The following is a 13826-nucleotide window of genomic DNA, read 5'->3' as shown; positions in this document are numbered from 1 at the left end:
GACTTGGAGGTCATAGAGTAAGAATCATCTTTTAAAAATCCGTTGACACTTTTCCTGGTTGTCTAGTGTCCCAAGCAATAGGAACCTAAAAATGTAATGTATTATAGTATCTGCTTGGATTAAGTAATCTTTCATTCTGGTTGCCACAGACCTATATGCTGTAAACCTGCAGTGAAAAAGTATTTTGAAATGGAAAGAGCTTCTCACTTGTATGGGTGGAGAAGGGAGTCCCCAGATTAAGTCTGAGTCTCTTTTGAATAGAGTGATGTAATATATCAGCAGCATGTTCTAATGCTTCCTGTGAGACCATGTTCTGCCAGTCAGGTTTCCCTGTGGTCACACTTAATAAATGTTTATTGTTTCACTGGGAATTTCAAAGAGATTGGCTTCTTGGTAAAAGCAAGTGATGATAATCTGGTTTATTGCTTAGAGATGGTGATGGTGCACAGGTGATATTTGCAAGAACATTGCAGGTATTTGAGAGCTATGCTGGGCAGGTCAGGCAAATGTGGTGGTTTGGTGTGGTTTTTGGTTTTATTTTGAAATAATATTATTTCAAATATGACTATTTGTATGACAGAAAATATCTGTTATCTAAATGGAAGGCCCATTCCTCTTGCTTAGCCCAGCTGTCTCAGAGTGACAATGAGCAGTAGGTGTAGAATTAGAGTGAGCTTAAAGATCTTAACTGGAAGTCTTTTATGCAGTATAATTGTGGGAGGCTGATTTCCTTTCTGACTCTCTCTGTCTGTTTTCAGATTGGTGAGCACAATGAAGTGGGGACACTTTTCTTTAGAACTAGTAATCAAAGTTGAGTAATTAGTCAAGCAGGATGAAGGACAAAAAAGTACTGAACAGAAAATCCACCTTCATCTATTTTTTTTCCAATGCATTACACTTGCATTTCTCATGGTTGTAGAGTGTGTAGTCTAAAATGTAAGTGACTGGTGTTTCTACAAGGAAAAGAAAATTAACACTATGCATTTTTACTGCATATATAGATCAAACAGACAGTGTTAAAAGTAGGAGAAGAGGGAGCACCCATAGATAAGCAAAGGAAAACAGGGTAGAATTTTCTAAACTGCTTCTTTTTTATGAACATGGTACTTGAGTGACATTAGAAAAAAAAAATAAAATTTATGTGTTTCTGTTTAAGTGACTTTCTGTGCTGCTGTCCTGTCTTGCACCAAAGTGGAATGTGCTCAGAGGGTGGTGGAAAGTATCTGTTCTTCAACCTCCCTGCCAGGAAACATGAAGAAATGATGTGTTTATGAGATAGTGACACTTCTCATCCAAAAAGCCCAAGACACCCTCATTCCCCTGAGCTGAAGGAATGACATGAGCCCTTGTTAACAGAGCTCTTTGAATTTACAAGCATTTGCTATCTCACTCTAGTGTGTTCTGCGCAATGATAGGTAATACATATGCTTCTCTAAATTCAGATAATGATTTTTTCCCCCAGACTTTGAACTTTATTACACAGTTGTTGATCTCTGGAATTTACTGGCTTGCTTGCCGAATGTGAAAGAACAGCTATTCCTCACTGTCAATTAAAAATTTTATTTCCCTTGTGCTCCATAGACACTCTGTTTCTGGCTACTAAGTAACATCTTGAACAAGGGTTGGACCTGTCTCAGCTGTCACTTATTCTCTCATAGCACTGGGAAAAGGAACCATTCAGAACACAATTTATTTCCATCTTTTTGAGGGTGGTGAGGGAATGCTGTGCCTGTTACAGGTGTTGGCAGAGGGGAGAAGGTTCTCGCAGGAGTAGGAATTCACCCTGTGATCCCTGGATCTGGAGTTCCTCTCTAGTTCATGTAGGCTTGTTTGTCCAGTATCAGGTGTGGCTGTGGTAATAGCGACTGGTGCTGATGGTATTGGCACCAGCTGTTGAACCACTGGCCACTCCCAGTAACTCTGAAGCCAAATACCCCTTTTGAAACAGCCAGCAGTGGCTTCTGTCCTGCAGTTTGGGATGCTCTACATTTTATTTTTAATTTAGCTCTTCAATTTTTCTTTTACAATTGTGCCCACCCTAAGAACCATGAAAAAGACTCTAGTGGATGGTAATGTTTTTCTCATATGTACATGCGTTTGCCCGTAAAAAGTAGAAAAATACATGGTTTTAAAAACCAACTCCTTCAGGTGTTTCATCTGAGTTCATAAAGGCTGCACATCAGGACCTTGTTCAGGTGCTGGAAAGTGTTTTTGTTGGTGTTTTGCATGATGGGAGCACTGCTGCAGGCTCCTGACAAAGCAGGCATTAGTGACGCAGCCACGCATTTATGACTGCAAGGTTCAACTTCAAGGTTATCTTCTTAATATGAGGCAGAAATCTTTCAGAGATTGTAGCAAGGCTTCAAGAAGCACCTTGCTAGTTCCTTAACTGGGGTAGAATTAAAGACTCTTGCTCTGAGAGTTTTTAAACTATATTCCTAACACATCTGCCTCTCATCCCAGGAAGTATTTGAAAGATGTGTAGATGTGGAGCTTAGGGACATGGCTTAGTGATGGACTTGGCAATGTTACTTTAACAGTTGGACTCGATGATCTTGGAGGTCTCTTCCAACCTAAATAATTCTGTGATTCTGTATGAGCCAAAACCTGAGAACTCAAACAATCATCCTGTTGTGATGGAAAAGAATTGCTTGGAGTCAAAGTGACAGCAGTAGAAATCAGGAGTGCATACAAAATGTGAATTACTGTAACTGAAAAACCAAACACAACCACATAACCGAAAATGTGGCACTCGCTTGTTTCACTGCATCTGAGCCAGTTGAGATGGGGACAGGAATCCCTGAGGCGAGAGATCCTGTAGTTCTGTGGCAGCATTAAACATACATGTAAACTTCAGTAATCCACTGTTGTTTGTATGCAAGATAATAGGAGGATTCTTGGTTTGGTTCTTTAAACAATAAGGAAAGGCTGTAAAGGTACTGGGCAAGTGTGGAACAGATCTTTTTCATTTCAAAGTGAGTTAAATGTTGAATTTTCTGGTTTAAAAGTGCTAGTGTTGCAGTCTCTCTAGAAGAAGGAAGCAGCCATGCAGTGTTCCCAGTGGGTACATGAATCACTATGTGGGGAATTCTCATGGCTCAGTTACGGATCACTTTTCATAATCTTGCTTTCAGCACGGAGCACCCTGTGACTAGGATGGCTTCCTGGCTTTAAGGTCAGCAGCATAATGGCCTGTTTGGGGCAAAGCATTATATGACATTGTTTTACGAGACACTATAATACCATTGAGGTCTAAGTCACAAGTAGAAAGGGAACAGTCAATAATTTGAATTTTATCTGTTTCCAAATGCATTAGAAATTAAACAGATGTCTCAATACCTCATAGAAGCTGAATGATAAAAGCAGTCATGAGGAAGGGGATGAATGCTCAGAGTAAGCAAGAGGCTTCCAGTTCTTCTTGCTTAGATAGGTCCCAGGGAAGAGTTACAAACTCTGATAGTTCCAGAAACAGACAGAATAAAAAGAAAAACCTGTACTTCATAAAATTGTTGTTTGTCCCCTGTACCATTGAGAAGTTCCTGTCGAAGTAAGTCTTCAATTGGAATAACCCAAGGTGACATTACTGTTAAATTTATTGCTTTCAAGCCATGGGCAGAATTCTTTCAAGGTACTTGGTATGTTGAGGTAATAGGGCTATTTAAAAGCATTCTTGACTGAAGCCCATTTGCCATATGTTCTTTACATGCTCTTTACCCTGTAATCAGATATGACTGGTTCGAGTTCTTCACAAGAATCTTTTGAAACAAACTTCTGTTGTATGAAAGTAAAGGCTGAGACAGCAAACAGTAAGCTTTTAGAAGATAAGAAGCATACCCAAACTGAAAGTTGCAAATTAAAGATTAAGTATTTCTAACAGCATCTGTTTTAGACTTCTGTACTTTCTCAGCTGCTTTATTTTCCCATTATGACTTGGACTTTAAGTCAGCAATTTATCCATCAAAACAAACTGTCTAGTTCATGAACAAACTGTCTAGCTTACAAAGGAGCTGGAGCCAATTCCCAGTAGAGCCAGTGGAAGAGTTTTCATTGAGTTCAGTGGATTTGGTATCTGGCAACCTTTGTTGTGAATAAAAGAGAACCAAAATTTGTGACAGGACATGTTAAGAGAAATTTTTAAAATTCCAGAATACTATTTTCCTGAAGGGGGAAAAATTGATATAACTGTCAAGATTCCTTCCCCCCCCTTGCAAAATGTCATTTTGATAATCGGTTTTCTTTTGGTACCTTCCTGAGACTAGTGTATAATGACTGCTATTTGAGGGGGAGCACACATGCCAACTGGGTTCTTTAAAACATTTAATGAAAACTTAGTATATTTTCCAATATTTTTACTGTCGTTTAGAGCAATATGCATTTCACTGCTATGTGCTTCCATTTATCTGGGCAAGCTCAACAGCTCTGTCAGAAGAGCACTAAATCAGGACAAATGGAAAATCGCGTTTTGTCAACCTAATGTCTGTCTGCGTGGAAGCTGGTGTTTTTCTTCTATTGCCACATGAAACTCATGAATCAACTTCCAGTTTCCTATTTTGGGTTGTTAAGGTGAAGTTTGTACTTCTTGCAGAATTTATTTTGCTTAAGATTGTGTAAATGTAGATTTGTGCAATATATCTAAAGAGTAAAACGTCTTCAGATCTGGGATTTCCCACTGCCAAATGCAACTGGCCTGTTGATATAACAGGACATTTAATATAAATATATCGATAGTTTGAAGTCATTACTTCTCTTGCAATTAAGGTAAATAACAAACACACATTTCAAATGGAAGCAGCAAGTCAGCTATAAAATCTAAGTTCAAATGTGAGCTAAATCCCGGAAGGACACAGTCCCATGGTGGCTCCTTTCTGAGGAGTGTTCCTACAAGCACTTGTCCCATCTGAACGTGTTTTGGGAGACTCTGGGGAGTCTCCCAAGGGCAACTGTGAGGCAGTGGTACAAAGAGGGGGTTAAAGGTGTTGGGAATTTATTGCTCTGCTGCTGCTCTTTCAGTTGATGTTGTTCAGATGCTGTCAGAATCTAATTTTAGAGAAGTATAGTTTATTTCAGAGATTATTTAGCATGGATGCTGGGAGTTACACACCTCACATAAACATCAAACAGATCCAGGAAGAACAGAAGAGTGCTCACTGCTTTACCTTCCAGTAGTGGGAGACCTCATCCATCTCTAGTGATTAATTCAAATAAAGTACTTGTGTCCTGATGTGGCATCTTGTCCTGGTTTCTATTCAAGCATTTGCTTTAGAGAGGTGGATGTAAGTTTGGTCCTTTCTTTTGTGTAGTTTCAGTTTCCCAACTTGCAGTGCTGTTTTGTGAAATACTTTCCAAGTCATTAAATGTTAAAAATGTTTAATGTTTAAAATGTTTAAGTGTTTTAAAAACAAATTTTACTTCTTATTAAGTGGTGCAATGCTAAAATGCATTTAAATAGTTCTAGTTCTGCTATTGAAAGGAATACCATTATTTAGGGCAGTATCTCTTAATTATATTCTAACAAAGTCTTGTGAAGAGGCAGAGCTAGTGGCAACAAAAGTCTGCAATTAAGGCAGGGTATGTTGCCTGAAATACAAAGTAATAGTCCAGGCAAGATTGTTGGAATGGATTCAGAGCCTGTAGTTGCCAATGCTCTCTCTAGGTGTTTGGCACATCCAGCAGAGAGGAGAACTCCTCAGGAATGTGTTCATTACATGCGATGGCCCACTGTACAGCTAAGCCTCAGAGCTGAATGTTTTGTTCTGCGAAGTTTCATGGCCTCATCTGATTTGTGTTTTTTGTGTTTTTCATCTTCCCCTTCATACAGGCTCTCAGTCTGGTGTAAAGCTGATGGGTGGGAGCAAAGGTAAAGAATGATGTAATGCAGCAGCACCCAGAAAGCATCTTTTGTGTGAATTTTGAAATGGCTACTCCATAGTCATCTCCTGATGAATCAGACGTGAGGGGCTTCTTTGTGGAGCCAACCATTTGTACATCAACTGGAAGCAGGAGGAGACATTCAGTCCAAGAGCTCTTTCTGAAAATGTATTTAACTTTTCTTTTGCCAGTCACTGCCAGCATGACCTCATACACTTCTAGTACAATGGTGTGGCTAAGCCTTTGAGTACACAGCCATTACATCATCGCAGCAAATTAGAGAGGGAGGTGGGGAAAGAGGCCTTGTTGTTGTCATGGCCGGTGAGATGATCAGGACCCAACTCATTGTCGCTGAGAAGTTGGTGGCTTTGCTGGAGAGCGGGACACAGAAGTTGCTGCTGATTGATAGCCGCCCCTTTGTGGAATACAACACCTCCCACATCCTGGATGCCATCAACATCAACTGCTCCAAGCTCATGAAGCGCAGGCTGCAGCAGGACAAAGTTTTGATCACAGAGCTCATTCAGCATTCAGCAAAACACAAGGTAAAGTCATTTTCCTCTTATTCCTTATATTTGATTAAAGGGGTGGATGGAAAACAACTTGTAATAATTTTTCCTTATGTATTTCATTAAACAAAACCCAGTAAGATTAAAGGACTGAGTTTAGCTGAGATGTTGCCTGATCAAAGAGAGTATTGGTTACTATTGAGTTTATCATTGGGACTCTTTGTAGAATCAGTGACAGAGGTAAGGGGAGGGATTTAGAAATTACTCAGAAAGAGTGTTCTCTGGGTTCTTGTGTGTCTTGCAAAGCAGTTTCTTAAATGTATACAATTAAGGCAGGAAACATTCTCTCCTAAGATTTGAAGGATTCTTGGGGTTCTGTGGTGTTTGGGCTTGCTTAGCAAGTGGTCATTTGTTTGCAAAGAAACTGCCTCTCTGTCAGTCCTGGCTCCTACTTGCTGTTTAAAGGACTTTTCATGGGGGCAATTTGATGAATTTTGGTGTTTGTTTTGTTGTTTGTTTATTTGGGAGGAGGGGTGTGGTTTTCTCTAAATAGTGTTATCAGTGAAAAGAAAATAGCTATGCTGTTTAAAATTAATGTGGGGGGTGGTATTGTTTTTTTTTTATCCATTGATATTTGTTTCATGTGTTTTGGGTACAAAAATAATATACTGTATTCTTGCTTTGACATGCTAAAAATTAAGCTTTTTATTTTTATTATCTAAAGGGTATTTTATATATAAAGTTGCGCAGGTAACCAAAACGTCTGTGGCTTAGAGGCGGTTTAGGGTCTCTTTTCTGTTTATGTACAAAACCCTCAGAAGCAGAAAGTGAGGCAGGGCCACCTTCTAAAAAGCTCAGTTTCTAAACAAATCCACCAGCCTAGCTGAAGGTAGAGCATTTCACAAGTGATATAAAATTACCAAATGATAGAAATTTGTGGAGTGGGCTTCAACTTGCAGCAAATAATCAATTTACAAACTCTCCAGGGATTTAAATCTGAGAGGCTTATGAAGTATATAAAAAACCTGTTTAATGGACAGGTGCGTAAGAAATCTATATATCTGAACTGCTGTTATAGCAAATATGCGGGAAGCCTGATGGAGGTGATAATGTGGTGCTTTTAATCATCTTCCTCCTTCCTGTTTTACTCTGAGTTCCTTGTGTTTCAGATTGAAATTGACTGCAAGCAGGAAGTGGTGGTGTATGACCAAAGCTCTAAAGATGTGACCTCTCTCTCATCTGACTGCTTTCTTACTGTGCTCCTGGGCAAACTGGAGAAGAATTTCAGCTCTGTGTATCTGCTTTCAGGTAAGATGTAACAAAAGAAACCCCTTTCAGGTGACATGTACCAAAAGACCTCTGAAACACTTGAATAAAGAGAAGAAAGAAAATGCTGTTGGTATAGCAGACCTGTACAATTTTGCAAGTGCTGGTATAAACTTCAGTTATGGCAGAGACTTTTCTGTAGTTCTTTTTACATACAGCGACACTCATAATACATGCAGTGCTTAGAAATTGCATCTTACAGGGGATATATTACACATATTCCGTGTAAATGGAAATGGAGCAATGCAGAGGTTTTTAGATGCATATGTCTTCTCCTTTAGGGTCAAAAACCAGTAAAATAAATGGGCTTCCCTGGTTTAAGTATTGCACGTGGTAGGAAGAAAACCTCTTCCTTACTGAATTGGTAATTACTAAAATAAGAACAAAGGAAATTATGTCCCAGAGTTATGGAGATTAGTTTGTGTGACATTTTAAACTTCAGCTCCTTAAGTGGTAGCACTTTATTTAGGTCTTTTCCTTCACCCTCCTTTTTTTTTTTTTTTTTTTTTTTTTAAATCCCAGGTCAAAGCACCTATAGAAATTCAGTTCCTTATAATACAGGATTTACTGGTCTCAGTGTGTGCTTGTGTCATTATTTCTATCATGGAACAGTAGACAGTGTTCATAAGAAGGAGGAAGGAGGGGTGTGAAGTAGATCCAGGGCTGAAAGAAGAGGGAATGATGAATTTCAATAAGAAATGCATTGCAGTGACAGTGATCAGTGATCTAATGAGGCATACACCTAGTGTCTGAGAAATGCTGAAACACAGGGACTGAGTAATGGCGAGAGAAAGGAAATAACTCCAGAGACATGCTTCCTCTTAGCAACAGGATCTCACTACAGTTTATAGTGACTTCAGGTGACAGTGAGAGGTTGTGGTACAGAGAGAACTTTTCTCAACTTGTTTTGAAGGTGATTACACAGAAAGTGAATAATTTCTGTGCTTGGACATGAGTTTGGTGCTCACGTGAGCTTTACTTACAGTAAACCAAATGGGTTTTGCTTTGGCTAGGGTTGGTGATTTTGTTTTCTTTGCTGTCTAGGTCAGAATTACACCTGTAGGTGATGGACTACAGTATTAGATTAAGTAACTTTTCTTACATATGAGCCACCAAAAATTGTGTGGTGTGTAGACACAGTAAATGCTTAATGCAAAAGTGCTGAAATAGGTGGTTAATACTCTCTTAAACTGAAATTGTTATTTGAAAAATAAGCCAGTCTACAAACAGTTTGTATCTCCTCAGAAATCCTTTTATTTGAATTCCCAGCTCTGCTCAGGTGTCCTGAGGGATTTTTAAATTGAAGAAGATTACAGCTCCAGGCAGGAATCAGACTATCCTCAATTTCATTTCCGTGGTAGAAACAGCTCTCTTACAATTGAGAGTTAGACCTCATGGCAGGGAGTTGCTGGGGAGGGGCCAAGCACAGGAAAGTACCATGAACTTCCCTTCCTTACACTGTTCCTTACTTGTGTGAGACATGGCTTTGATCTTCTGTCTCATCTGCTGGACCCTCTGAAAGAAATGCTCAGTCTCCACTCTCAGATTTGCCTGTGGCTCTCCTAGGAATGGACAGGACCAGGAAGGGGGTGTTCCCAGCTCCCCAGTGCATCATCTGGGCAATCACCAGTTGCATATACCATAATGACGCTGGGAGAAATGGTTTTGTTCTCTTTTCATTTCCAGCATGTGGTTGTTGTCTGTTCAAAAAAAAAAAAAAAAGAAAAAGTTACCTAAACCACAAGCAAGAAGGTAGTGCACATAAGCTGTGGTGAACTTAGCCACACAGCTGGTAAGAGTTAGTTTGGGAATTTAATGTGCCAAAATCTTCCTTATAAAAATCAGGACTTTTATTTTAGTGTGTCAAATGGCAAAAATCAGGTTTGAGAATTTCCTCCTATATTTGTTTACATATCTAGGATGAGGATATTTATGAATGCACAAACAACTGATGGCTTTAAAACCAGTAGAAAAGGAGGATAAGAAAAAAATGGAAATATAAGGAAATTATCTACTGTGATCTATTATAGTTAAGTGCTTTGTTCATGTGCTTATTTTTTTGTATCTGTTAAAAATCTAGCTTCTCAATGCACACACAAGAAACCTTTTAGGATGTGGGGTGAAGGAGAATTGGGAAGAATTGAGAATTGAGAAGATTCAGTCTTTCAGAAAGCTCCTTGGAGTTAATTGATATGTGGCTGTAGGATGCTAGATAAAATATGTTGTGTCAGCAAGCTGATGACGAACTCTCATAAATGTTTATGGCCCATAATGAAGGCAGGGGTCAGTGTACTGTGTAAAAAGGAAAACCTTTGGACTTAGTTTTCCCTATGCCACTAAATCTGGTTTATTTAAAATAGTGACCTTAAACATTGTGGGGTAGGAAAATATTTTTTGTTGGGATAGAATAAGGGGCAATTAACGATTATCTGAAATTCCTGCCTCTGTTCATGTTGAAACACCCCAGTACTGAGCACTCAGTGAGGTGTTTTTTTATTTAGGTTGTGCATAAAGGTGTGCTCTGCCCTAGAGGTTGTTCTTCATTGAAGTAACTGGTGTAATGACCTCAAAGGAGCCCTTACCAATTAGTTTAAGATCTTGATATAACCTCATAAAAATATTTACAATCTGGTGAGGAATGTTTTCAGGAATTAAATATTCCGTTTGGTTCTTAATTTTTAACAGTGCACAAAATACTGAAATGTGGACACAAAGGGCTTAATTCTGTTCCCATCATGACATCTACTACTCTGAGTTAAGTAAGATTTAAAGACAGGGATGTCACTTGATTCCTTCTCATATGTTTAGAATTGGATTTACTTGCAGTGGAGTCTTTTCCTACTTAATAATATTACGATTTTCCTGCTTTCTCTCCAGAAACAGTTAGGAGAGACTAGTGTTTTTTGCTTGAATGATCATTATTAAGGGAGTAAACATCAAGAGTCTTGATGAAATTCTATTTCACTATGTGAACGGAAGTATTCATATTCTACTTTCCATAAATACTTGTTCTCCCCTGCTTTTAATCTGGTTTAGTTCTGCTTGTGCAAGCACAGATGTCTTTGTGACAGTTACCTTTCAAATGTTTCCTGTGAAGAAGGTGAAGCACAGCTTTTTATTTTGTGTTGATTTTTTTTAATTTTTTTTTTAATTTTTTTTTGTGTTCAGAACAATTTATCTAAACAGAAGGCTTTCTGAAAAACAGGAAAAAAACCAAAACAAAACCTTTCTGTATATACAAACTGTCATTAAAAATTGTGATAGTCTAACACTGAAACACTGTATGTCTCCCTCTCAAAACAATGGTTGGTGGGGAGTTGCTTTCTAATCTCTTGCTACCCTTCTGCCTATGAAAAATACCAGTAGTAATGTGATGTAGTGGATTCTCCGTTCACTAGAGCTCTCTGACAAACTCCTGCAGAGCACAAAGGAGTAATAAGGAGAAATAAATAAATAAGTTATTGTGGTTTTTTGGGGTCATATGCAGTGGACATTGAAAGGCATCCTAGGCAGAATGAGTTCTGTGAGATGGGACAAAGGTCCTGGAAACAAAGCAGTGAGTGATTACCCAGGGAATGTGACAAAAGGAATGTTTTTGCTGAAACTTCCCAATTCCTTATTTCCCCCTGACCTGTCCCTCACCTGACAAGGTGTGTGTATCAAATGGAACACTTGCATGGAGGATCCAAGGAGAAGGAGGGAAGTCAGGAACTCTTCTTCAGTCTTCCTTACCCTGCCATTAATTTTAGAAATATTTGAAATTGGAAGCCCATTTAAAGAAATCTTTAGTGTAAAAATACTGAAGTATCTCTAGGGTACATTCACCATTGTGTTGTCTTACTTGCCTAAAGAAAAGCTAGATAAGAAAAGCCCAGTGCTTTCTCCCTGCTTTATCTTCACAAGAAGTATTCCTTGTGGCAGGGGAGTGGGAAATCTGAAGAATATTCTCTTGTTGGTAGAGCTGGTCCTTTCCATGTCCTGAAGGGACCAGGGCTGTGAGACAGGGCTTTATTCCCAGTTTCTGCAGTCCCCTGTGTCAAGTAAGAGGGTACCATATGGCTTAGTGTGGACTGAAGAAGGCCCAATGTTTGATAATGTCCTGGCAAACATCATAACACCTTTTAACATTTGGATTTGGAGCTTTATAACTTTCGGTTATAAAGTGTTCTGACCGTTTCCTACATATAAGTCTTTGCAAAGTGCCCCAGAGCACCCTAAAATGGTAGTGTCATCAATTAAAATAATCAGGTTATCTGCAAATTGAAATAAGTAGAGTGAGAATAAGGTGTTAAATATCCTGCCAGCGTTTGGAGGAGGAGACATTGTTGCACAATGATGCCAGCTTTCCTGATATTCTGACCAGTTGATTCCATTAGAAGGAAGCCTCTACAGAGAGAGGTAAAAATCTTGCTGAGGGAATGAAATATTCCCCAAGTGGTCCCATAACCCATGGAGTACAGCCAGTGGGGAGGAGTTTACAGTTGGTGGGAAAGAGATGAGAGTGACAGAGAAGCTTAGCTCTGAATCACCCCCTTAAAAAGTCTCCCTCTCCATTAATTTTTAAGAGAGCTCAGGAAAGCTAGTACCCTTGGCTACAGCCAGGCCTCTGTGAATATCCTCCCACCCTCTGTACTTAAAATGCAATTTTCAGTGTTCATTTAGTGCCATAATTGTTTTAAGCACTTGAAGAACAGGAGTAGGGTTTATTACTTTCATATGTGTATCCACTTGTCTTTTGAGAGAGAGCAAAGTTTGACTAGAGTAGAGCTCACATACCATTTCTCAAACCCAAGAATAACTTGTTAAGTTTGCTTTTGTTTTGAATACGTCTGGATGCTTGAGAAATTCAATTGACTGAAATTATGGTGAAGGTTTTTTGGTTTTTTTCCCCTTAAAGGCAGAAAGGGCGAGTGTGCGTGTCCACTCTGCTCTTTGTACTTGCCGTGCCACTTGGAATATGGCACTTGGGTGGGATGGGAAGCTTGACCCCATTCTCACACATCTCCCCTTCCTTGTTTACTTAACCTGACTATTAACCTTGTCTTACCAAAGGCAGAAACCCTCAAGGGCAAAGAACTTCCCTTGCTACTGTGCTTGTAAAACACCTGGAATAATGGGGGCACTTTCTGAACACCACTGGAATAAAAACACTCCTGGCTTTCCCAAACTGTGAAAGCTTGGATCCTGTGGAACGACTCCCTGTGGCTGAGGAGGGGGGGATAGGAATGGGATGGGAGCCCTCACAACAGGGCGCTCCAGCCTGAGCTTATGTAATGGAAAATGGCATGGGTCCCTGCAGAGCGGAGCTGGAATGCAGGAATTGTAATGGCCTGTGGAGGTCTGCAGCTCGTTTAAACAGAGTGGAAACATTGCAGTTGCATAAAACTTGTGAGTCAGAAAGCTTACAGCTTTCCTTCCTTACCGCAAGGGAAAAATCTATACTGCAGCTTTTAGATAAACACATTAATGTTCAATGGGAATGCGACTGGGAAAGAGCATGAAGAGCCTCTGAGGTAAAGCAAACATAAAACTTTGGGGGTTGTATATTTTGTCTTTGCTATAGTGCAAAGTCCGATTTATTTTTTTGAGCCTAGTTTTCGGTAATGTTACCTTACCGGCCTGGCACTAATCAGTATTTACAGTAACAAATTTTAAATTGCTCTTTAAAAGAGGAAAAAAAAGCCCCAAAAGCTAAATATGAGTTACTCTGCTGCATACCTTTGGTGAATACAGGCGTTTGGTGAGGCTGACATAGAATCATGGGGCCTAAATATTATGTTTTAGAGGTAGTTGCAAATTTCCCTACCTTTTTATTCTTTATTTCCTCTAAAAGGGAAAATTAAATGGAAAAGGAAAAAATAAAAGGATACCAATATTCCTTTTAAAAAGGGATAGGAATATAATATTTATTAGTATGTGGTTGTATAAAATTATGAATAATTAGTGCCCTTAATGAAGAAGCAAATTCTGGATTTAATAAAGGTGGAATTGTCTGTTAAATCCACAAGCTTCAAAGTCTCCTGCTTGCAATGCTGTCCTAGTACATACATGTAGTCTTTGGTTTTCTGACTCATCACTTGGGTCTCAGACCTTTTCCACTCCCTGCTTTAAAATAATGGGTTT

General features: G+C 39.2%; 1 protein-coding gene across 11 annotated transcripts in view; it reads left to right on the top strand.

Annotated features, from left to right (window-relative positions):
- The window catches only part of DUSP16 (dual specificity phosphatase 16), a 62912-nt gene that overhangs the window by 28249 nt on the left and 20837 nt on the right, over positions 1-13826 (top strand). For 7 of the 11 annotated variants that reach the window (XM_014256038.2, XM_014256036.2, XM_014256040.2 and 4 more), the window contains 2 exons: positions 5819-6413; positions 7547-7685. In XM_014256038.2, coding sequence (XP_014111513.1) covers positions 6183-6413; positions 7547-7685 — 370 coding nt within the window. In that variant the 5' untranslated portion in view covers positions 5819-6182. Of the gene's footprint in view, positions 1-1199; positions 1416-5818; positions 6414-7546; positions 7686-13826 lie in introns of those variants that run through there. The other 4 variants (XM_014256043.2, XM_005527005.3, XM_014256042.2 and 1 more) reach the window with 3 other exon arrangements.

The sequence above is a fragment of the Pseudopodoces humilis genome, chromosome 5, assembly GCF_049639895.1.
Source record: "Pseudopodoces humilis isolate 2021_Gansu_Grassland_sample_001 chromosome 5, ASM4963989v1, whole genome shotgun sequence".
NCBI classification, from domain to species: domain Eukaryota; kingdom Metazoa; phylum Chordata; class Aves; order Passeriformes; family Paridae; genus Pseudopodoces; species Pseudopodoces humilis.
This window is presented reverse-complemented; position numbering and strand designations above follow the sequence as displayed.